Source organism: Trachemys scripta, chromosome 6, assembly GCF_013100865.1.
Source record: "Trachemys scripta elegans isolate TJP31775 chromosome 6, CAS_Tse_1.0, whole genome shotgun sequence".
NCBI classification, from domain to species: Eukaryota; Metazoa; Chordata; order Testudines; family Emydidae; genus Trachemys; species Trachemys scripta.
This window is the reverse complement of record NC_048303.1, coordinates 13,849,428-13,874,555: the sequence shown is the minus strand read 5'-3', so window position 1 is coordinate 13,874,555 and position 25,128 is coordinate 13,849,428. Positions and strand designations below refer to the sequence as shown.

At 41.2% G+C, this 25,128-nt stretch overlaps 1 protein-coding gene across 3 annotated transcripts in view; it reads left to right on the top strand.

The window, feature by feature from the left end:
- The window catches only part of CFAP53 (cilia and flagella associated protein 53), a 29,794-nt gene extending 8,981 nt beyond the window's left edge, over positions 1-20,813 (top strand). For all 3 annotated transcript variants that reach the window (XM_034774397.1, XM_034774398.1, XM_034774399.1), the window contains 5 exons: positions 7,283-7,586; positions 13,913-14,131; positions 17,613-17,829; positions 18,371-18,473; positions 20,476-20,813. In XM_034774397.1, coding sequence (XP_034630288.1) covers positions 7,283-7,586; positions 13,913-14,131; positions 17,613-17,829; positions 18,371-18,473; positions 20,476-20,704 — 1,072 coding nt within the window. In that variant the 3' untranslated portion in view covers positions 20,705-20,813. The remainder of the gene's footprint in view (positions 1-7,282; positions 7,587-13,912; positions 14,132-17,612; positions 17,830-18,370; positions 18,474-20,475) is intronic.
- The last annotated feature ends 4,315 nt before the right edge of the window (positions 20,814-25,128 follow it).

Below are 25,128 nucleotides of genomic sequence, written 5' to 3'. Positions count from 1 at the left end.
ACCCAATTCAAACAAACAAATGTCCTTTTACTCTCTCAGATATTGATCTTGTGTGCTGGGATAGGTGCTCATTCAACATATGCAGGTGCAAATTCAGATGCCGATTCAAAAATGTGGCCCTTGCAATTTACACTATATCCCTCCTCTCCGTCTGCTCCTAATTTAAGCTGTTAAAACTCACTTCTTAAAATTGTTCCAAGGTCACATTTCCTGACTGCCTCAGTAGTTTGCACATGCAACCATTTTCACACCCCAGTTAAGCAATTGCATGGTGAACTGTTCAAATTGCGTGTGTCAAAAGTGGGTGCATATTTTTTGGAAGGCGTTTGAAAATTAGGTTTACCAAGTTGTCATTGGAGCATTGGAGATAGTAACATAAAGCTAAGACAATTGGAGTTAGGCTAGTTTTTGAACAATGGAATGCAAAATGCTACCAAAGTGGAAGAATAGGCTCTGTCCATGCGTGATGATTGTATCAATTACAGCATGTCTTTGCTGTGTGTGATCAGAAAAAGTTGTCATCCCTCATATTATCCCTTTTCACTTGAGACACAAAATACTTAGGTGAAAAATTGACTTTTTATTGGATAATAAACATTTCTTAACGCAGATAATGATTTATTCCTAAATAGTTATGCTGAAACATGGGATTTGGGCATTTTTTTGTTTGTACCACAGCTCTTGCAGTGCTGTATGAGCATGTTCATTAGTCACTTCATGGTTTGCAGTAATCATATTGTGTTAATATATTTGAACTGTTGCTCAGAATTTACTAAGCTTATTTATAGGATAATGAAAAGGTAAGTGCAACCTACAAAGATGTAATGTGATGGAGAGGATTCTGATGGCACCTGGGACCTTTTGCACATGGAAACCTCCTCCCCTGACTGCATGTAACCCTTTGCACTGGTTTTGCTGGCACAAAGGAAGTACAGTTCAGCAGTGAATTCCCATCTCGTTCAACTGCCACTTTCATATGAGTGCCTTTAAAAAAATGCAATACAGCCAGTACAAACTGTCAACAGATGGAATTATCTTTTGATCTCCTTCTTAAGACAGGTATCATCATCCTTCTTTCTTCCAGTTTCATGCATTTGCTTAGTATTTTTTAATCCTTTTTCCCCCTCAATGAGTGGAGATGGTTAGTGTCATGGTATATGGGGAGAAAGGGTCTCTTCCTCCTAAAGTCTCCAAAAGCTGATGTCATTCTAATCTGTGGTAGGGTACTCTATCACCATGAATTAAAGCTTTGTCCCCTGTACTCTCAAGCAATATTTCCATTGCTTCAGATTATCTTGGTTGTTGTGTTATGGCCTGGTCATGGGAGAGAGGTTATTCTTGAGATATTTGGGGCTCAGATATTTGAAAACTTTGAAGAGGAAGAACAAGTCCTTGAGTTTAATCCTGGATTCTCTGGGGAGCGAGTGCAATGGCCAGGGTAGAGATGGCACCTGTTCTTTTACTTGGGCTTCTCTCAGAAGCTTGTAATAGCCAGTTGTACCTCAGCCATAATCATTCTCCCGGGTGTAGTTCTGCAAAGCTTCATATTCTCTCTCACCTAGTTCATGAAACCGCAGGGGGTGATGGTGAGAAGTTATGAACTCAAATGTGAGCAATTGACAATGTGGACAACAACAGGTTCTATTTCTATCACATCTATCACTGGAAGCATTTTATCCTAGCTATCTTGATGCCTAAATGAGATTGGAACCTGGATGAAGGACATCTTGCTGAAGTTAAACCTAGGAAAGATGGGGATGACTTTTGTAGAAACATTTTGGAAGATTCTTCTAATTTAGAGGGTGGTGCTAATCTCTGCTGCTTTGGGCCTGGTTATTTATTGAAATATGGTTTTATAACTTTGTTTAAATCACTGGCAACTTTAATTTTTGAGTCATTCCATTTTCTCTTCCTCCCCAGCCTATCAGTTGCAGCCAAAGAGAACTTTCCTTATTGATATATTTTAGAGAAAATTACAATGCCAGAATGTGCATAAAAATATATCCCCTTTTTCTTGTGATAACAGCCTTCTCTGTGAGATGCTTGTAGTGTTATCACAGCAGTTTTGTCTCAGATCCATTAGATGGATAAATCACTGCGAGGGAAGTAAACTTGGCTTCTGTCTTCTGGAAATTCCTATATACAGTCTGCATTTTTAATGTTAAGAGGCTTAGGACAGCAAAGTGAAGAGATAAAACAGCCATCTCAGGGAGCAGATGTTCATATGTTGCTGTAAAAATTGCTTTGAAAGAATTATTCTGATGGAATCAAGCAATTACAGTTATTTTATATTAAAATTCTAACCATGGCAAACTTTTCCCCTTGAGAATTCTACTAAATTCAGATTGTGTGAAACTACTAAACTACTTGAAACTACTAAATTCAGATTGCGTGAAATAAAATAAAATTTTAATCCCTTCACGGCTGAGGGAACTTTGAACCCCTTGTATTAAGGGAATATAGTTTTCCTTAGGGTAATACCTTTCAGTTCTCAAGAACTATACATTTCCTTTGGAACACTAGGAAGACAGTACATTTTCTCATTAATACTGATTATTTTAGTGTCTAGTCACCAAATTGTACCCAAAAGTTAAAATGCAGGTTAACTATAACTAAAATGCAAAAGAACTGGAAACAGCATTTTATAGTTGTTTAACACTTCATATGTGCAGCAAGATCCCAGTGAGCCTAATTTATAATTCTTAGCACTTACCTTGCATTTCATACCTTCAGAGCATTTTATAGAACTGAACTCATCCTCAGGACAGCATATGAAAAGGAGAAGTATTATCCATCCTTTTGTTACAAAGGAGGAAATAAATTTAAGTCCGAGAAGGTGTCCAATGTCCTAACCACACCGTCATGCTGGCTCCCTAGATGTGGCATATAATGGCATGTTAGCTGTATTAAGGCAGGGCATCAATTAAAGTGCTAGAGATAACTCGACACGATCCAAGGCATCTGTATAATTTTTTTTAAAAGGCCAGGTTATAAAATAAGTGGTTTGGTTCTTCTGTATGTTCCTTTTTAAGTCACAATTTAAATGTCTAAAGGCCAATATTTTTGTTAGAAAAGATGTGATTCTATTTCACGGAACTGGATATTATACCAGCTACTCAATTGTTGCCCACAATCAAAAGTGTAATTCCTAGAAAATGATCTATCAGCAAGTACTTCTTTTTGCAACACTCAGAATCTCTGTATTATCACAGAATTTGCATCTTGTTCAGTCTCCTCTCACCTGACCTACAAGCTATGCTGAGCTCTTTGAAAAGCAAAAAAAAATGACTGTTGTGAGAAAAGGCAACCGGAACTAAAATGTTGTTGTAAGGCATGTTAACCAAAGCATCCAACAAGCTGGAAAGGTGCTGAGCACTGCTGCTAACTTGAAGTGCCAACACAAAGCAACATCAGTGTGGGCAGCCAGGCTTGCAATGTCTAAAAGCTTTATTTGTCCAAGCTCTTAAACTGAATTCATGCTACTGCAAGGCCTCAAATGTCTATCCCTTTCATTTATCATATGTGATATCAAGGCCAGGGTTATCTATAGCTTCTGGAATGCCCAGAGTACATATATAAGTTTCCCAATTTTGTTGGCTGAGATGAGAGGTTATCAGTTCTCCCTACTAGCTTAGATGCCTCACCACTCTTTTTCAGATTCTTCTCCCACCCTCCCCTTCATGCCTTCTTCGATGCTGCCTCCCTTCAGTCCCTATCCCCGTGCACCAGGTGTTCCACCTTCTGTTCACATAGATCCCTCTTTAAAACTCACGTCACCCCTCAAGGCCATCAGTGCTAACCCTGCTAACTAAAAATGTTGCCACCAACCAGTTCAGTTAAGGAAAAACCCTACAATGTAAAGCAGTGATCCTCAGAAGCATGTATGATTAGTTTCTTGTGTGACAGCTGTCATCTTGGCTGAAACACAAGGGATTGAACCCAGGATCTCCAGAGCTAAAAAGCATGAGCTACTACAGCTTGAGCTAAAGAGCCATACCTCTGTACTGTGGGGCTATAATAATAGAGCAAATAATTAAGCAATCAATTTGCAACCACTTAGAAGATAATGTGGTAAATAACAGTCAACATGGATTTGTCAAGAACAAATTGTGTCAAACCAACATAATAGCTTTTTTTTGACAGGGTAACAAGCCTTGTGGATGGGGGGAAGCGGTAGATGTGGTACATTTTGACTTTAGTAAGGCTTTTGTTACTGTCTCACAAACAAACTAGGGAAATACAACCCAGATGGAGCTACTATATGGTGGGTGCATAACCAGTTGAAAAACTCTTCCCAAAGAGTAGTTATCAGTGGTTCGCAGTCAAGCTGGAAGGGCATAATAAGTGTGGTCCCACAATGATCAGTTCTGGGTCCAGTTCTGTTCAATATCTTCATCAGTGATTTAGATAATGGCATAGAGAGTACACTTACAAAGTTTGCAGATTATCCTAAACTGGGAGGGGTTGCAAGTGCTTTGGAGGATAGGATTAAAATTCAAAATTATCTGGACAAACTGGAGAAATGGTCTGAAGTAAAAAGGATGAAATTCAATATGGACAAATGGAAGGTACTTCACTTAGGAAGGAACAATCAGTTGCACACATACAAAATGGGAAATGACTGCCTAGGAAGGAGTACTGGGGGTCATAGTGGATTACAAGCTAAATATGAGTCAACAGTGTAACACGTTGCCAAAAAAAAAAAAAGCAATCATTCTGGGATGTATTAGCAGGAGTATTGTAAGCAAGACCTGCGAAGTAATTCTTCTGCTCTACTCTGCCCTGATTAGGTCTCAGCTGGAGTATTGTGGCCAGTTCTGGGTGCCACATTTCAGGAAAGATGTGGACAAATTGGAGAAAGTCCAGAGAAAAGCAACAAAAATGATTAAAGGTCTAGAAAACATGACCTATGAGGGAAGATTGAAAAAACTGGGATGGGATGGTCTGGATAATACTTAGTTCTGCCACAAGTGCAGGGGACTGGACTAGATGACTTCTCACAGTCCTTTCCAGTCCTACGATTATATGAACTCCTATCCTACATGGACAGGTATAATGCTGACAGACCCCAGTCATCAGCAGGCAGAATTGAACCGGGGATCTCTGAAGCTTAGGGTAGGTCTACGCTACAGCTTAAATCAATCTAACTTGCGTAAGAAAAAGATCTCCCTCCACCCAAGCAACACAAGTGACACTGACCTAAGCGCTGTCAACACCGGCGCTATGTCAGCAGGAGACACTCTCCCGCTGACATAGCTTCTGTCTGTCGTGGAGGTGGAGTAATTATGCCAACAGGAGAGTGCTCTTCCATCAGCATGGAGTGTCTTCCTCAGACGCACTACAGCAGCGCAGCTGTGCTAATGTAGTGCTAGTGTAGCCCTGCCCTCATTGTATGAGTCTGTACTGCATGAGCTAAAAGCCAGTTGGCTTTTAGCTAAGGCTGTAGTAGACTCCTCAATCTCTAGCTGTGCTACATGCTACTAGAGGGGGACAGAGCGCCACACGAAGCAGGCATGGGTTACATACTTCCCATAACTGAGGAAGCATGTCCTGAGCTTCCGAGACTTCCCAGTTGATAACCCAGAAGAGCCCCCACTTGTAATGCTGATGCTGATGCTGACACAGGCCCAGGTCATCGGTGGAGGGATTGACCCTGGGACCTCTGGAGCTAAATGCATGGGCTTCTACTGCATGAGCTTAGAGAGGGATATGCATGCAGAGTTCTACTAAAGTTAATGAGAATTAGTGTGAGAGTAGGGGTCTGTGCATGTGAATCCCATTGTAGTCATGGGACCTAAGGCATAACCATCTTCTGAGGCGCCTGGAGCATTTTGTGTCTGATTTGTACGGTTCTATTTATTTAGACTGTCATCTCATTGGAGCAGAGGAAGTGTTTTTCTTTGTATCTTGTACAGCACCGTACTCATTGTCAGTGCTTATCAGATGATAATAGAGCCAAAAGGGGCAATGTTCATTATGGACAGGTCCTCAGTAGCAACATCCAAATCTGTTACTTTCACTTTCAGGGCTGACAAACAAAATTTTAATTGTATCTTTTTAGGTGAGAAAAAATCCTAAATAATGGGATTTCTTTGGTATTTGTTCCATTGTTGCAGTTATGACTCTTATATGTCCCATCCTGATAACTGCAATACTAGAAGATAGTTGTTTGAATATTTAATAATTTTTGCTATACAAAATTATCAAACTAAATAGTCAATATATAAAATAATAATTGCACATTTATACAAATAACTACCAGTTAGTTGTCATACAGTAGTTCCTGAAATACAGTAAATGATCTATCTATATTGATGATCACAATGAATTCCTAAGTGAGCACTGCAATAATCTGTTGAAGATGGTTTTCTATGAGCATTAAATAACGTGGGATATTTTTAGTTAATAACATGCATGTATGCTCTTCAGGATGGTAATTCTTCATGCTGATAAATATTCACCATTATCTGTTACCTTCCTTTTTGTTTTTACTTTATGTTGATGGTGAACAATGAAACGGCACAACTTGTTTATAGAGTGAATTAAAATGCTTGAATATTGTTCACACTAAATGTACATTGATAGCATACGTTGATATTAATTGGAGTTCACTTAAAAATTAAAGTAGAAGTGCTCTTGAAATATCAATTTTTTATCTTAAATTGAAGGTAAAATATTCATTTTATATAACTCAGGTGCAGTGAATAAATGAAAGCTAAAATTGTGTTATTGATGTCATATCATTAAACAGGTGTGTTGCTTGCTTGTTGAATGATACTTAATATCTATCCATGGTTGTTCCTGCCATTTTCCTAAATGATCCTGCAAAATGTCTGAATTTATTTAATCAAATGTTACTAAAATCTGGTATGTTCTTACTGAACAGTGTAACAGAGTTTCCAGCATTGGTGATCAGTTTCTGAATGTGATTCAGCTTCAAAGTTATTAGCAAATGCTAAGACAGAAAGTTGGAATGTGTATAATTATATATTATCTTTATTTTACAGATGGGTAAACTGAGGAATGTAGCTTAAGGACTTGCTCCTACTCCCATTAATGTCAATGGAAAAATTCCTATTGACTTCACTGGTGCAAGATGAGGTGCTTAGTGACTTTCCCAGGCCTTAGTAAGAGTTGGTGTTAGAATCAGTTTTAGAATTCAGCAATTTCTGGCTCTGTGTCCTGTGCTTAGATCATTGGACCCTGACTTTGTCTCCATCAAAAGTCACCAAACTAGCTGCTATTATCTTATGACTTTTTTTGTCTTTTTATACATGTTCAGAGAACAGTGCGAAGAGGTTCGTTTACAATGGAGTCGGAGACATCAGCGAGAGGTGTGTTCAGACCGACTGGCCCAACTGGCCCTTAAGGAAGAATTGAAGAAGCAAGAGAAGAGGGAGGAACAGATATTTGCAGAGCTTTGGGAAGAGGACCGATTGGCCAAGGAAAAACGAGGGATTGAGGACTTCCAGAAAAAATCTGAACAGAATCAAGAATTGCTGAATGTGCTTGATGCCCAGGTAGCTGCACTGGATGCTCAAAAAGAGGAGGCAAAGCGACTGAAAGAAGAAGAGGCTCGATTAGTGGTAATTTGATGGGTTTCAATGCAGGGTCATAATTAAAGTTTTATTTTCCATGGATATTTAAATTAGTGTGCACCTGGCTTGAATCTTCTGCTGATTTTTCACAGCAGGCTACAAAGCTCACCTGTGTTAATAACATTTTTCTGAAGGAACAGGTTGAAGGATAAATGTTTTTAGTCTGACTGGGCTGAGAGTGGTTGAAAATTGACCCTGGAGTGAATAGAATCTTCTTATGTGTGGTTTTCAATGACTGAAATGCTCAGATGCTAGCTTTGGGGAAGGGACTGTCTACTAGTATTTGGCAGTGGATTTTCAAAGAGAAAATGGAAATTGGGCATCCAGCTCCGTCAGGTTGCTTTGAAAATAGCCTATATTGCTACAGCATCTAGCACAGTGAACCTGGGTGTGGCCTAAAGCACTGCTGTAACAGAAGCAATACTGGGCACTCAATAATAATAGATGCATATTATAAATCACAAGGTACTTAAGTATCAGGGGTAGCCGTGTTAGTCTGTATCTACAAAAACAACAAGGAGTCTGGTGGCACCTTAAAGACTAAATCTGTTAGTCTTTAAGGTGCCACCAGACTCCTTGTTGTTTTTGAAGGTACTTAAGGGTACTTAAAGCTCTCTTTCATTTAAAGTAATGGGAATTAAGCATCCAAATCCCTTTGGTCCCTTTGAAAATCTCTGCCATGTAGCAGTAAACAGTCCATGCACCATTTCAGTCATTTCAAACCACACATAGGAAAATTTCTGTTTGCTCCAGGGCAACTTTCAGGGCACACCCAGCCAAACTAAAATCACTTGTCTTTCAACGTGCTCCTTTAGGGAAAAAAATATTAAAACAGATAGGCTTTGCAGCCTGCTCTAAAAGTCATTTCCGTGAAGGAAGAGGTGGAAGTTGGTAACATCATTTTTTCAATGCTGTGTCTGCCTCTACTACTACTGAGAGGTTTCATTTAGGTTCCATACAGGCAATGTACAGCAAAGTATGTCTGTGTATCCTGTTTTATCAGCATGTTTATGTGAGGGCCTAGCACAAATTATTTGAAAGCTGTTTTCTCTCTACGCAATAATATTATAGTATTTTATTGCTTTTAGGACAATTTTGCTCCTTCTACTAAACTCCTCTAATATTCAGAAATGCTTTGAAGGCATTGATAAATAGGCACAGTATAGCCAATTTCTACTAGCCATTGCAATGGAAATCGATTATGTAGGGAGAAAAATAATTCTATCTTTGCTGTCTTGGACCCTGTCCATCTTACAGCACCAACCTGTGCTTGCTGTAGCTCTTAGAAAATGGTTGCTAAATGCTGTTCTGTTTAATATGATTTACATGCACGGTGCAGAGTTGTGTTTTGCAGAAACATGCTTCAGCCCTTCTGGAATGTCCCACATTCAATCCTGCTAAAACTATGTCCATATCCTCCAGAGGATGAACACTGTGGGAGTTTTGTGCTGCCATCACATGATGCCACACCATCATACAGTGGATGCAGTGCACTGCAGACGTTATCCAACATGGATGCAGATCAATCCTTTGTCACAGCTGCTACTGCTCATTTTTTTGACATTCATAGGCATCAGACTGCTTCTAGCTGGAGAAGTCAGTTGAGAGCAGGAAGGATAAATACCCTGCTCCAGCATTATTACTATTATACAGCTCTGGTTTATCTCATGGGCCTGGTTTGGCAGTAGAGTGTTGTGTATGCTGTGTATCAAATACTAGACTATCAATCTACTCTTTGGAGGCTGAGAGAGTGGAGCTGGCAAACTAATCTGTCTGCAACCTGCATCTGTTTTGAAGAGGGTACCCCTAAACGAAGAGTGGTGTACATTAGCACACTTACTTGGTGTTGGCAGCTGGGATATCAGTCAGTGGGATGATTGGTATGGCTTTGGCTGATGTTGCACAAGGGTAACAAACATTTATGTTTTGGACTCAGGCACTCAGATGCTACAATGATGAGTTTGGGATAAATGCCTAAACAGTTAATTTGCTTGCTGGTGTTAAGGAAGCTTGGAGAATGGGGTAAATAATTCTGGCATTAGCATCTCTATCATATTTTGGCAAAGTTTACAGTTGTTACTAGAGATGTATTTACTAATTCACTCCTCATCACGTCCCACCCTTGATCTTTATTCCATTGTTGTCGTTTATCCTGTATATCCATTCATTGATGATCACGATGGTCCCTTCTGGCCTTACGATACATAAGCTATGAATCTCTCATTAATTCTTGATTTTTCTGATGTCTGACAGTGGTTCCCTGTGAAATCTTTTTGGAATTTGACTTACTGCTCTCTGAAGCTGAGGGCTCAGCTACTCTTTCCACTGACTGGTGACATGATGCTGTTAATTTTTTCTTCAGCCTCCTCTGAAGATGTATTGTAAACATGAATTTATCCACATAGGCCTCCATTTTCAAAAGTGAATAGTGATTGTTTTTGGGTGCCCAACTTAAGACACCTTAAAGGGGCCTGATTTTGAGACATGCTAAGGCATCTTTAAGGTGTCTAAGGTTAGGCATCCAAAAACTGAGGTAGCCAGAAATCACTTGTCACTCTTGAATTAGTCTTTATTATTTATCCACATGGCCTCCTTTTCCCCCAGTTCCGCATTTTAGTGATAAATGTAGTGCTCGTGAAAGTGGCAATGATCATGCTATTCTGGCCGGGAGTCAGATAAGCACTACACAAGTTTCCCTGTACATCTCTTCCATTGCACTTCAGTCCTCACTTGCTATAAAACTCAATTTTTTACAGTGTTTCAGTACCACAACTATATCAACATATGTAGAATAAACACTATGGATCAAATTCCACCCTCATACTCATGCAATTACACTGAAGATAGAATTTGGCCAAAAACCTGTATAAACTGCCTCCTCCTCCAATAACTCGCCATTACTCTGTATCATTCTTCTCTCCTTTACTGTTCAACATCTTCTTCATCATATGTGGGGTGACTCAGATATAGTGATTTCTGATATTTTTATTATTTCTACAGTGCTCAAAAGTGTGCTGGACTCTTCCCAGTTCAGATTAAAAGGCTCCATCTCTGCCCTGGAGAGCTTACATAGCCATCAGTAACTTTGAAGCAGAATTGCAGGCTCCATGCACAGTTTATGTCCCAGCATGGTATCCAGTTATTTTCTTAAACAGGGGAGCTTTTCCACTGTGTAGGAACAATAGGAAGTATGGCAAGAGACCACCGTGGCTTAACCAGGAGATCTTCAATGATCTAAAAATCAAAAAAGAATCCTACAGAAAGTGGAAAGTAGGTCAAATTACACAGGATAAATATAAACAAATGACACAAGTATATAAGGACAAAATTAGAAAGGCCAAGGCACAAAACAAGATCAAACTAGCTAGAGACATAAAGGGTAACAAGAAAACATTCTACAAATGCATTAGAAGCAAGAGGAAGGCCAAGGACAGGGTAGTCTTGTTACTCAGTTGGGGGTGGAGGTTGGGAAATAACAGAAAATGGAAGTGGCAGAGGTGCTTAATGACTTATTTGTTTCGGTTTTCACCAATAAGATTGGTGGTGACTGGACGCCTAACATAGTGAACACCAGTGAAAATGAGGTAGAATCAGAAGAGGCTAAAATAGGGAAAGAACAAGTTTAAAAATTAATTAGATGTCTTCAAGTCACCAGGGCCTGATGAGCATCCTAGAATACTCAAGGAGCTGACTGAGGAGATATCTGAGCCATTAGCGATTATCTTTGAAAAGTCATGGAAAACGGGAGAGATTCCAGAAGACTGGAAAAGGGCAAATATAATGCCAATCTATAAAAAGGGAAATAAGGATAAACCGGGGAATTACAGACCAGTCAGTTTAACTTCTGTACCTGGAAAGATAATGGAGCAAATAATTAAGCAATCAATTTGCAAACATCTAGAAGATAATAAGGTGATAAGTAACAGTCAGCATGGATTTGTCAAAAACAAATTGTGTCAAACCAACCTGATAGGGTAACAAGCCTTGTGGATGGGGGTAAGCCGTAGACGTGGAATATCTTGACTTTAGTACAGTAACTCCTCACTTAGTCGTCCCGGTTAACGTTGTTTCGTTGCTGATCAATTAGGGAACATGCTTGTTTAAAGTTGTGCAATGCTCCCTTCTAATGTCGTTTGGCAGCTGCCTGCTTTGTTCACTGCTTGCAAGAAGAGCAGCCCGTTGCAGCTAGCTGGTGGGGGCTTGGAACCAGGGTGGACCGGCAGCCCCCCATCAAGTTCCCTGTGCTGCAGCTGCCCAGCAGGCTAGCAATTGCCGGCATTCAGCTGTCCCTCCCGCAGCTGCCATGTGCTGCTCCTGCCCTCTGCCTTGGAGCTGCTCCCAGAGACTCCTGCTTGCTGTACGGGGGAAAGGGGGAGGGGGCTAATGTCAGGGTGTCCCCCTCCCCCCTGCTCCTGCACATTCCATTTCCATAGAGCAAGGGGTACACATGACAGGGTTCAGGACGGAGAGAGCTTCCAGGCAGCAGCTGCGGTCTCAGCAAGCTGATCTAATTAACAAGGCAGTGTACTTAAGGCTAGGTCTACACTACCCGCCTGAATCGGCGGGTAGAAATCGACCTCTCGGGGATCGATTTATCGTGTCCCATCGGGACGCGACAATCGATCCCCTAATCGACGCTCTTACTCCACCAGCGGAGGTGGGAGTAAGCGCCGTCGACAGGAAGCCGCGGAGGTCGATTTTGCAGCGGTCCTCACAGCGGGGTAAGTCGGCTGCGATATGTCGAATTCAGCTACGCTATTCACGTAGCTGAATTTGCGTATCTTAAATCGACTCCCCCCTGTAGTGTAGATGTAGCCTAAGACTGGGGTCAGCTACTTAAAGGGGAAATGTGCATCTCTTTCTCTCTCACACACACACACACACACTCTCTCTCTCTCTCTCTCTCTCTCTCTCTGTGTCTCTGTCTGCTATGCTCTGTCCCCTCCCTCCATGCCTGCTGCCTTGTAGAGTGAGGCTACATTAACAATGGGTTAACTCTTGAGGGCTCAGTTCATCATTTAGCAGTAAGCCATTCCCTGCGAAATTTCCCACCCTCTGACTTCACCACCTCACCCAAGCTTCACAATCATCATTGCTGTGTACCAATATTAAATTGTTTGTTTAAAACTTATACTGCATGTTTGTCTGTGTGTATATATATGTATATACACACACACACACACACAGAGTCTTTTGTCTGGTGAAAAAAATTTCCCTGGAACCTAACCCCCTCATTTACCTTAAATCTTATGGGGAAATTGGATTCGCTTAACATCGTTTCACTTAGTCGCATTTTTCAGGAACATAACTACAACGTTAAGTGAGGAGTTACTGTAAAGCTATTGATGCTGTTTCGCATGACCTTCTCATAAACAAATTAGGGAAATGCAACCTAGATGGAGATACTATAAGGTGAGTGCAAAACTGGTTGGAAAACCGTTCCCACAGAGTAGTTATCAGTGGTTCACAGTCATGCTGGAAGGGCATAATGAGTGGGGTCCCACAGGGATCAGTTCTGGGTCTGGGTCTGTTCAATATCTTCGTCAATTATTTAGATAATGACATAGAGAGTACGCTTACAAAGTTTGCGGACGCTACCAAGCTGGGAGGGATTGCAAGTGCCTTGGAGGATAGGATTATCATTCAAAATGATCCTGACCTACTGGAGAAATGGTCTGAAGTAAATAGGATGAAATTCAATGAGGACAAATGCAAAAGGAGGGAACAATCAGTTGCACACATACAAAATGGGAAATGACTGCGTAGGAAGGAGTATCTGGAAAGGGATCTGGGAATCCTAGTGGACCACAAGCTAAATATGAGTCAACAGTGTAGCGCAGTGGAGCTACTCTGAATTACACTGGTGTAACAGGAAGCAGAGGTTGGCTCCATTATTAGAAATGGCTCTAGTTAATATTTATTGTACACAGATTCTTTTGTGTGAAAATTTGAAAGTCTTCAGATACAAATAATGTATTGTTACTCTTGATTTGCAACACTATATGAATCATTGCCCATCATAAGTATTTAGAGAGCGCCAATCTCTCCATTTGGCAATGAAACATACATGATAATTAGAAAGAAAATCCTGAATTCTAATGAATAATATGCTAAAATATTCATGCTTTAACAACTGTATTAGATGACAGTAGTAAATCTGATATCCCCTAACATCAGCAAGCAAAATCTTCAATATTTATCTTCCCACTTATATGTTCCAATTAAACTAATCCCAGCCATCTTTTTTTTTTTTTTTTTTTTTGGAAGTTATACAGTGATCCTGCAAGTTGGGTACTCTTCTTTTATTGTTGCAGGAAGAGGAAATGAAGCTGTTTAAACTAGAAAATGAGCGAGTTCAGATGGAGAAATTACAGAAACAGAAGGAACACAGGGACATGTTGATCAATTCAGCTCGGGCAAAGATGAAGCGTCTTAATCGGGAAAAACAAGAGGAACTTGCTCTAGACATGAAGATCCTAGAACGACTTTCCCATGAATCCCAGGAAGACACAGAGGGAAACAAGCAAAGAAAAGTAAGAGCAAAGGGCATTCAATCTTTTTCAAATTGTGTCTGATCTCCTGATTTGGACTAATTCCATTGACTTCAATGGAGTTACATAGGTGTGAGATTGGAATCAAGCCCTATTCTGTTTATAAATTGATTTTTTTTTTGTTGGAAATCTTTTTATATTTTATTAAGGTCTTTGACTGCATATTTTTTTTTAAATGAATACCATTAGCTAGGTTTGCACTTGACCAGATTAGAGGTCTGGGGTAAAAGACTGGAATCCCAGAGGATCATGGAATCGAATCTGGTCTGACCCACATGCTGCTTCTACTGTGTTCAAGTCAGTGGCTCTTTTGGGGCTTTACACAACCTGTCTGGGAATATAAGTTAGAAAGTCTAATGCTAAGCTTTCTGCAGTTTCATGGATGTTGTTGACTGGATATTTGTAACCACAGAGAAAAATAAATCCTATTTAAACTGAACTGAAATGTATTTAAATACTAACAAAATTGTTTAAAATCTTTAATTATTAGCTAGATATATGTGTAGTTTAAGTTTGCAATTGAGATGCTTTAAATGACACAAGCTGACTTGAATTCAGACTTCTCTGACTCTACTACAAATTCACTAGCACTTAAGGTTCAGTCTTGCATTGTGCTTTTGGGCTTTTGCTTTTTTATGATTTATAAAGATATCCTGAAGGAAAAAAGGGAAGGGAATCCTGCTTGCTTTATACTTTAAAAATTGAAGTCTTGTTTTTAATCAGGCTGTTCGCAACAATTTTTTTTAACAACTATTTAGCTCCAGCTTCCTTTCCTGGTATTGAAAGGATGTTTCTGTTAAAGTTCAACACCTGTCCCCTTCAGTTAAGGTATTAGAGCTCGTAATAAACATCTCTGTTTCCTGAAAACATCTGAGTTCAAGAAACCTGCTATTTCTTAAATTAAAAACAGGTAGATTCACCACCGCCTGGAAACCAAAAATTCTTTTGCAGGTTACCCTTAAAGCTGAGCAAGGAACTGCACTCTTCACTCTGCTGTAGGTGTTTATAAGCTAATGCATGTTAGGGAAATGCTGCAAATATTTCCTGTATTCATAGCATTGGTTCAGTTCCACTGGGGTTAGGCAACAGTGGGAACCCTGGTATAGAAAGGGTACAGGTCTGCCACTGGCGTTTAAAGCACTATGTCAGTTAGACCTGTTCAGAGCAAAGTTAGATGACCTGGTGCTTAAAACACTGGTGGTACCCAGCATTGCTAGCGCTGAACTGGTGTTATTAACAGCATGATGTTTTTGCAAAGCTTTCGGCATAGACAAGACTGGTAAAGTTAATGGCTGTTACAGGAAAAAGTCTGAGTCCTAAACTCAGATTCTGGCACATAATTGAAAGAAAAAATAATTTTGAACTATGTAGTTAGAAAATGTATGTATTGGTATGAATGAGTCTACGTATTCTGTAAATGATTTACCATAGATTTTAAGGAGTTTTTTCATATTTAAAAGCACTGCAGTTTACTTTCAAAATAGGGCTAGAGTGTCTTTAGAAGATAGGTTGTTGTACTAAAAGTCACTAGTCTGGGTTCTATTCCTGGCTTTGCCACAAAGCTGCTGTGTGACTTTGGGCAAGTTACTTCATTTCTCAATGCCTCAGTTTCCCCAGCTGCAAAATGGGGATCATGATTACCAAAAAAAGGTAAAGAGCTTTGAGATCTACAGAAGAAAGTGCTATAGATGACCTAAGTTGGCTCATGCTGGTTCAAATTATTCTTCTGCGTTCAAATTTATTATCTAGATTCATCAATTCAAAATATTACGTTATGCTTTAAGGAACTTTTTTCTTTATTTCATCAAAAATGTAAATTTTAGCCTAATGATGCTTCCGACGCTAAAGAAAGGTTTTCAGTCTTGATAAGATGCAATAATGCTGGAAATATTTCATAATTTGAACTGTTTTGTTTCAAATTCAGGTTTAATTTATTTTTACAGTAATTGGCCAAGCTTGTGAGTTCCTACATTCAACTTGATGGCATTTCTCTGTCTGTTTGTATGTAATGCAATAACTTTTGAACACCGCATCCAACCAATTCCAAAATGTCAGGAAGTGTTGTGGGTGTCAAGGGGCAGAATCCTATTAATTTTGGCAAAAATGGGAAAACTGGCAGGGGGGAATAGGGGATTGTGACAGGGTGTACAAACCCTGCACCAGGCAGGAAGGAGTTAAGGAGTTGCTCTTGGCTGGAGTGGCCTGCCCTGCCACACCTGCAAGTCATGTCAGGAATGGAGGAGGGGTTTGACACTGGGGAAGCTCACTACCTCCTGGGCAGCTCTGGGAGGACAACAGAGTGCTGAGCTGCCCGCCTCCCAGGGAGAGGCCTGGAAGAGAGCAGAGGCTAAAAGAAGGCTTAAGTCCCCTGAGGTGAAGGGCCCTGTATCCTGTTCCTTGTGCTAGGGAACCAGTGGACTTTGAGCCATACCCTTCAGGGTGCTACTGAACACCCCACTTGAGTGACTGGACACAGAGTGAGCACACAATTCCATCACCTCCCCAAGAGGCACTGTTGAAGGACCAAAACCCTGCCAGAGAGACACCGAGCCTATTGCATCTGATCAGCAGACCTATCAGCTTCAGAGGGGAATACACACAGCCGCTGCCAATGTTGGGGGGAGAGCAATGGTATGGGGGAAAGGGAAACCTGGGAGGGACACAGGGCCCCTGCCACCAGGCAAAGGAGCAGCAAACAGAGCCCTTAGCATGTGAGAAGAATGAGGGATGTTGGTATGGGGGAAGGAAGGAGTGTGGAGCACACGGAGTGTGGAGCACACAGAGTGTGGCATGATGGAGGGGTGGGGGGTTGCAGGGAGTCCCTGAAATAGAGGGAGGGTAGCACACAGGGAGTTTATGCAGGCTGTGGAGGGATGCAAGGAGCCCCTGCTGTGTACAATGCGCTCGTCCTACAGATGCTATGAAGTGCACAACTCTTTGGTAATAATACTTTTCAGTGATAGGGCGTGATTCTCTTCTCACATCAGTGTAAATCCAGTATAACTCAATGGAATGACCAGTGTAAAACTGGAGCACAAAGTGATTAAGTAACAGCGAGATGTGGCAGAGTTTGGAAAAGAAGCCAAGGGCATGTCTGTGCTGCATCTGGGAGCAAGCCTCCCAGCCCGGGTCAACTGACTTCTACGAGTGGAGCTCATGCTAGTGCGCTAAAAACAGCTGTGTAGATGGTGCCGCTTTGGCTGGGAGCTTGGGGTCTGAAGCATGGGGTGGTTTGAGAAGTCAAGCTCCAGCCTGAGCCACAACATCTACACAGCTGTTTTTAGTGCACTGGCGCAAGTCTGTGGACCCAGGCTGGGAGTCTCGCTCTCAGATGCAGCATAGACATGCTCCCAGTCTTTTTCCCAGTCCACCACCAGGCACTGCTTTCCATGAATAAAATGACTTTTGAAATGCCTTTTTGAACTAGCTTATTGACAGTCTATATACCGTCCACATTTTGTAGCAAGAGCTGTTCAAGGAGCAGCAGATGTATCGGGAATATCTGGCTCAACAATTGGAAGAGGAGACACGTCGAGAGAAAGAAATGGACAAGCTGCTGGAGGAAGAGATGGAGAAGTCTTGGGCCAAGAAGGCTGAGCAAATGAGATTGGAAAAGGAAGCTAGGAAACGGCTAATGAAAGATGTCCTGGATACAAGACGACTGCAGATTGAGGAGAAGTGTAAGAAATTTCAGCACAATTAGTCTGTGGGTCAAGTACTGCCCATGGTAAAGTGAATGCAAGTTCTGTCCTAGTCAATTGACATGACACATACTTTCCCTGAAAGCGGAATTTGGCCCTAAGTGCATGTGGGGGACAAGTGGGGGGACCCTGGTATGGGGTAGTGAGGTGGGCACACAAAAAATTGGGGACACATACTGCATAGACACTATTACAACAGATAAGACAGGTGCTATTGCATTAGGGCCCAATCCTACAGCCTTACTCATACAAACATTCTTTACTCATGCTAGTTATCCCATTGACATGAGTGAAACAAAGACTAATCAAATAAAGATTGTAAGAGTAAGCCCTTATTTTAGAACATTCTGAAATTGTATATGTGAAATCCTCTCTTCTAAAAATACCAACAACATCTCTCCTATTGCTTTTGTGCCTTTCCAGAAGCAGCAAGACTCAAGCCTGCCATTTAGAATAAGCTGTTGGGGTTTAAATTTACATCCTTCCAAGGTTAGCAGTGCATTTATTTTTCCTTTTGCAGTGGAGAGAAATGCAAAGCAGCAGGAAGAACTTGCTCAGGACAAGGAAATATTAGCTGAAGCCATTAAAGAACTCAATTCCATAGAAGAAGAAAAATATTTAAGGTATGTTTTCCTTCTGATGTCAGTAAGTTTTGTAATAAAGTTGAGTCTTAAACTCTTCAGAATTGAATAATTCTCATTTTGAAGTAGTAGTGTAATAGCAATGGGCTTTATTCTGCGCAAATTTTCTCTGCAGGTGCTCTACTGTGTAGCCAATTTGCTATTGACTATTCAGTAGTACCTATGTTATACTGAAATTGGTATTACACAACCACCCAAACCTGGTTGTTCATATACAGTTGTATTCCACCAAGTGTAATTGTCTTGAGCTTACTGGTTGTTTTTAGTAACTACATACCCATATGCTGTGACTTAAGAGGTGTATTCCTTAAATTCTGTTAATAAAAGTTATTAAGGATTGTAACATTAGCTGAGTTTTGAGAGAGATTAATTCAACTACTTAAGCATAAGAGTTGGAATGTTCTGGCTTATTGCAAAACTCTGTCCACCCTTGAAGAATATCGACTGACAGTGCATTCAGGCATTGAAACACAAGACCACACCGTCAGAACAATTTCTCACTAGCTTATCGCCTGAGGAAAGAATACTAGTACTTAGCACTATCTGAAATACAGCGGTTCTGGATGTCATGTACACAGGCCTTCATTACAGTTTCATTTTACTATCCATAATGTTTTATCCTTTGATTCCTTTTCCATACTATTGCCCACTCTGGTGCTTATTTGGAGAAAGTAATCGAGTAGCCCCTTCCAGAGCCAATATCTGTTTCATTCCATGGTGTTTTGGCAACACGGTTAACAGAAAGGTTCTCAGACCATCTCTAGGCTTTGGTGGCAGTCACACTCTGCGGTGCTGCGGAAGAGGTGCTGGCCATATCACTTAGACTAGATGTGCTGCACTTTTTTGTCAGTGTTAGGAAGCAGAGTCTTGCCACGTGGCTCACACAGCACCTCATTAATGCACTGGTTTTGATGAAACTGTTGACACGTAAGTACCATGATGATGGGTGCTTTAGAAATTCCTGAAGTAGGTAGGTGGGCTGTTCAAACAGCACTGCAGAGGATAGCAAAGGTTAAGTGCAGGTCTTTGGGTAGAACTCACTTTCTTCTCCCAAGCCATTTCTCAGAGTAATGTTAGCATAAGGCCATGGCAGGAATCTCTGGCCTGCCTTCTTAGATGGAAGTACAATAATAGAGTTATCTTAAAAACAAGAGAGGGAAAATTGGATATTAGGGTGCTACAGGCATGAAACATAGCCAGATAAAGACTTAGACCTAATATTTAAGTATTGTCTGCATAATCCTCTGTCATCTCCTCACTACAATAACAGACAGGCAAAGAGTTACACAGATTTTGTGGGGGGAAAGCATACAACTTATTTGATTAATGATCGTTTGTTCATTGATCATTGTTTGTTAAGCACTGAGATTGTACTCTGATTTTTACGCCACAGCAAAGACATATTGGGCCCCCAAAGAGTTTACAGTTTATTAAAATGTGGTGGTTGTTCATTAGAATAGTAGTTAAGGATAACAAGTTTTAAGCATCAGAGAGCTAGCCATGTTAGTCTGGAGCTGTAAAAAGCAACAGAGAGTCCTGTGGCACCTTTAAGACTAACAGATGTATTAGAGCATAAGCTTTCGTGGGTGAATGCCCACTTCGTCGGATGCAAGTTTTAAGCAGTATTTCACATAAGATTGATCAATGATACCTCAAGAAATCTGAGCTGTTAATTTTCTATCTTTAACTTCGAAGAGGAGGTCTACACTGCCCACATTACAGCACGGCCATGGCATGCTTTATCAATAGGGAAGAGCTCTCCCGACGATAAAAAAATAACCACCCCGAATGAGCGGTGGTAGCTTTTTCACTGGGAGTGCAGCTCCCGGCGGTAAAGCACTGTCTATACTGGTGCTTTTCAGCACTAAAACTTTTGTCACTCGGGGGGGGTGGTTTTTTTTACACCCCTGAATGACTAAAGTTTAGCGCTGAAAGTGGCAGTGTAGACACAGCCTAAATGAGACATTTGCCATGTCATTTGCAGACGAATGCAGGAGGCAAAAGAATATCGGGAGCAGCTGCAGGCTCAAATTACCTATCAGCAGCAGGCCCACATTGCTGAGGAAGAAGAGAAGCAGCGAGAATATGAATCAGGACTAGCAGCAGAGAGAGCGTACCAAGAAAAGATGAAAGACATTCTATCAAGACCCTACATGAAACTAGCAGAAATCCATCCCTTGAGAAGAAAACTAATGTCTAATCTGCAAGTATAGCATTTACTTATTGTGATGTATACAACTTCAGCTTCCTTTAAACTGTATTTAAAACAGTATATAAGAATTTTTACTTTTCATACTAATTAATATATCTGGTTCCACTTTCCCTGTATTTGTATGCAAATCATTTTAAGGCGCATATACGTATAAGAATTAGACACCTTTTCAAAGGGCTATTTTTCCCCTTTGGATTTTCTTTGAGACAAAAACTTTTCCTCCGTTTTAGATTTAGACATTTTTACATTTTAAATAAAACAACATTGTGTATGAATAACATCTATGAAATGAACTGCATGTAAGTGTTCCTCAAAAATCTACAGAAAGGCACATTTGTAGAAGAATTTCAGGAAACTTTAATTGGGCCATACAAATAGTTCAGCTTTTAAAGGGTCATTTTAATTATGTATTTAAACAAAAAACACTTGATGTACATTTTTAGTATCTTTGAAAAATATGTAGTGTGTGTCCACTTTATTTCTGAGACTCTTTCAAAGGGATAGTAAATATAAATCTTTATAGACCCTGGTGGTTAATAAGGATCTGTGGAACTTCAGGATCTCCAAAATTGATCTGTGAAATTATTGCTGGGAGAAATTTACTGCATAAGATGACTGAAATCACTCTTTCTTCCAAAAAGGGTTATTCTCCACCTGTATAGGGTTCATTCCTGCAGTTCTTGCATACCTCAGATGTTCACAAATACTTTATTTTGCTTGCACAAGATACAGAGGATCAGGCTGTGTCTCAGGGTGGTTGCCCCTTTTAAGGGGAGTCAGGGCCCAACCTACCTGTCACAGGCTCCTGTAAGGGAGAATGAGCCAACCCAGACACACATGGCTGGTTGGCAGGCAGCTAATGAGGCTGATAAAGGGGTACCAGTGCTGGGGTGGGAGTTTCTGGAGACAGGGAGCTCTTGAGGAGATGTGCTCCTAAGAGAGCTGATAAGGAGAACCCACAAGAGTAGGGAACCTAGAAGGTGTGCTCCTGGAGACAGGGAACTCCCAGGACAGCTGATCAGGAAGGCTCATGTAAGCAAAGACCCTAGATGTGCTTCTAGAGAGGGGAGATTTCTGATGGCAGAGTTACAACTGGCAGCCCTCCAAGAAGGCCTATTCCCAGAAAAAGGTTCTCCCAAACAGTGGTGAGAAGCACAGCCCATCACGAACTACGTGCTGTCCCAGAGAAGGGATTCAACTGACAGATCTCTACCAACTCTGGCTCCAGGGAAGAATTCTACCGAGGTAGCAGCAAGAGGCCTGACTCCAGGGAAGAGTGCAGAGTCAAGAAAACTCTGCTGATAAAGAACCCAGGTAGGGGGAAGAGGTGGACTCAGGTGGGAACAGATAAATTGACTGACTCCCAGCTGAGACACTAGGTGAAGGTGTGCTTGTATTCTCGTTGGGACACTGATTAATAAACTAGACCCCTCAGAAAGGGTTCTGTTCCTTATGTAAAGCCTCATTGAACTTATTGATGGCACATTAGGGGAAACTGAGGTAGGAAACGCCTAGCTACAGGCAGCGCAGGGGCCAGTGGCACACTCCATAACATATCACTAACAGGATGGTCAGATTCTTAAAGCAAAAAAACTTGTCAGTACCTGGTCATATCCATTGCAGAAGGGTTTTGGCAGTGGGTTGATGGGAAGCTTCTCTTCCCCCGTCTATGGCTTCCATCCACAAGTCCTCCCCAATTAGCACCTGCTTCCTCTTCAGAGTGGGGTGGCCGAAGAGTGGCGGCTGCTGACTGAGGGCCTCGTTTTGCAGGCAGCAGTGCAGAAGTAAGGGTGGCAATACCATCCCATGCCATCCTTACATCTGCGCTGCTGCTGGTGGCAGCTCTGCCTTCAGAGCTGGGATTCCAGCCAGCAGCCGCTGCTCTCCAGCTGCCCATCTCTGAAGGCAGCACCACTCTCAGTAGCAGCACAGAAGTAAGGGGAGCAGTACCGTAACCCCCACCATCACCACCAACTCCTTTTTGAATCAGGATACCTACTGTTACCACAGTGTAAAATTTCAGATTTAAATAGCTGAAATCATGAAATTTATGATTTTCAAAATCTCATGACTGTGAAATTAACCAAAATGGACCATGAATTTGGTAGGGCTGTAGGCATGGGATAAATGTCCTTTCCTAGGGGGAAATCCTGCACCATCATCTATATATTTTTGCTAATGCCTTGTCATCTGCTCCTCTGTCTGGGACTAAAAAACAACAACAACAAATAAGATTTTCTCTAGTGTTTTATTTCATGATTGATTATGCTTTAATAATGAACTAAGAGACACACAATGCTTTATTTTTCTGTTGTATTTAGCTTAAAGGAAGGGACATACCTGGGTACAGTCTAGACTAATGAGCATCTGTGCCACCTTTGCACTGCAACCTTAGGTGCCTTACAATGTCTTGCTGAAGGAGTTCCCACATGGGCCGCTCACAAACACCCTTCCAGCATGCAAACCACACCCTGAGTGTTTGTGTGTAACTGCAGCCTGCCAGCCTGGTTACACTGTGGCTCTCATCAGCCTGGGTTATACTGCAGAGTGACCCCAACACACTCCCAGTCTTAGATTCCCCCCCCCGAAATGTATGTCCCAGCCTGCTCGTGGAAAATACCTGTTTATATATGTCTGTTATTTTTGTAATAGAAATAACATGCACACATCTTGCCACCCCAAATGGAGTTTCCCAAGCACTTCAATTTAAACACACTGGATTAGATAAAACAACTTTATTAACTACATAGAGATTTTAAGTGAGCACAAGTAATAAGGCATAAAAGTCAGAAATGGTTACAAGAAAATTAAAGATAAAATGCTACGGGTGTCTAACTTAAACTATGTTAAATTCAAAGCAAGGTTTTTTCACCACATGCTCTCAACAGTCTTACTGACTGAACTTCTTAGATCAGGAGTCCTTCTCTAGTCCAACAGCTTCTTACTTTGTCTCTTCAGGCGCAGTGAATCAATGGACAGGAGGATGGGGTGGTGGATCTTGAGGTGTTTGTCCCTCCATTTATAATTTCAGTCTCCATTTTGAAAAACATTTCCAGCTGGGTACCAGGAGACAAAAAGTCTCTAGAGAAGGATGTTTCCTGCTGCTTTTTCTTCATCTGTTTGAGCTTCCTTTGGTTCTCTTCCTGCTTGATGCAAATTAAGCAGAGCATACATTCCTTGGTTTGAGACAGTTTGGAACATACGTTAACACTTCCATACAGTGGAATCTTATAACTTTACATACAATGTTGCCACACACATTTTATCAGGATGGTACCAATCAACAAATTATGAGTTTTCAAATGATACAAGGCATATTTTGTACAATGATTATTACAATAGTGTGTAGGATGCGAATACAAGGGTGTGTTTTATCACAGCTCCTATATATAAGGCAGCAATCCAGTTCGTGAATGGATAAAACAGGAGGCCAAAGTCATGGTCCTTTATCCTAAACGGAGAAGCACATTGCCTCAAGTCATAAAACAGGATGTTGGACAATCTGTCCTCCAACCCGCAAATGGTCTGGAGAAGTCCAGGATCGGAGGGAGTAATCAGCCAACAGAAAAGCCTCAAGCTATTAAATTTCCTGTTGTAGGCCAATATGGACCCATTCAGCTCAGTGAGCTCTTTGAGCCACTCATAGCTGATGATGGATGAAATCAACATGAAGAGCAAAACTTGGTCAGGAAAGAGTCACTTTATACGCTTTGCATACACACCCCCTTCTCAGCCCCCCAAAATGCAGGCTGAAACCAGAGAATGAAGACCTATTTGGCCAGAAGGAGGTGGATTAAAAGTTGGGCTCCTAACCAGTGGTGAGATTGTGGGGCGGATAAGAAAGTAGTAGTGCTCTGCTCTAGATCTATCCAGAGTCCATGAGTTTCTGGATGTTTCTACTAAAACAAGTGGCACAGTGAACTAGTTAACTATTACAATCTTCACTGCTAAAACCCCATTGAGATGACTGGTGCAGGTAGCACTGGGTTTAGAATGAAGTGCTGCCTTCCTCCCTTCACACACAGGCTGAGAGAGAAGTCTACCACAACACTAGGTTGCCAATCCTCCAGGATTGTCCTGGAGTCTCCAGGAATTAAAGATTAATCTTTAATTAAAGACTGTCATGTGGTGAAATCTCCAGGAATACATCCAACCAAAATTGGCAACCAGGAAGGCCAGTTTGGAATAGCTTTGTAGCCATGACTGTTACCATTGTTAACGAGGTGTAGGAGCAGCTGGGTCTCTTGTGCATTCCCTACTGGTGAAGGTAAGGCCTGTGGATCTATATGGTGGCCACTTAAGCCCTTTGTCCATATTAAGTTACTGTTTGCAGCCTATCTTTCCACTCCTCCATGTAGAGAACCCATAGCAGTTCGGTGAGTAGCGATCGATTTATCGGGGATCGATTTATCTCGTGTAGTGTAG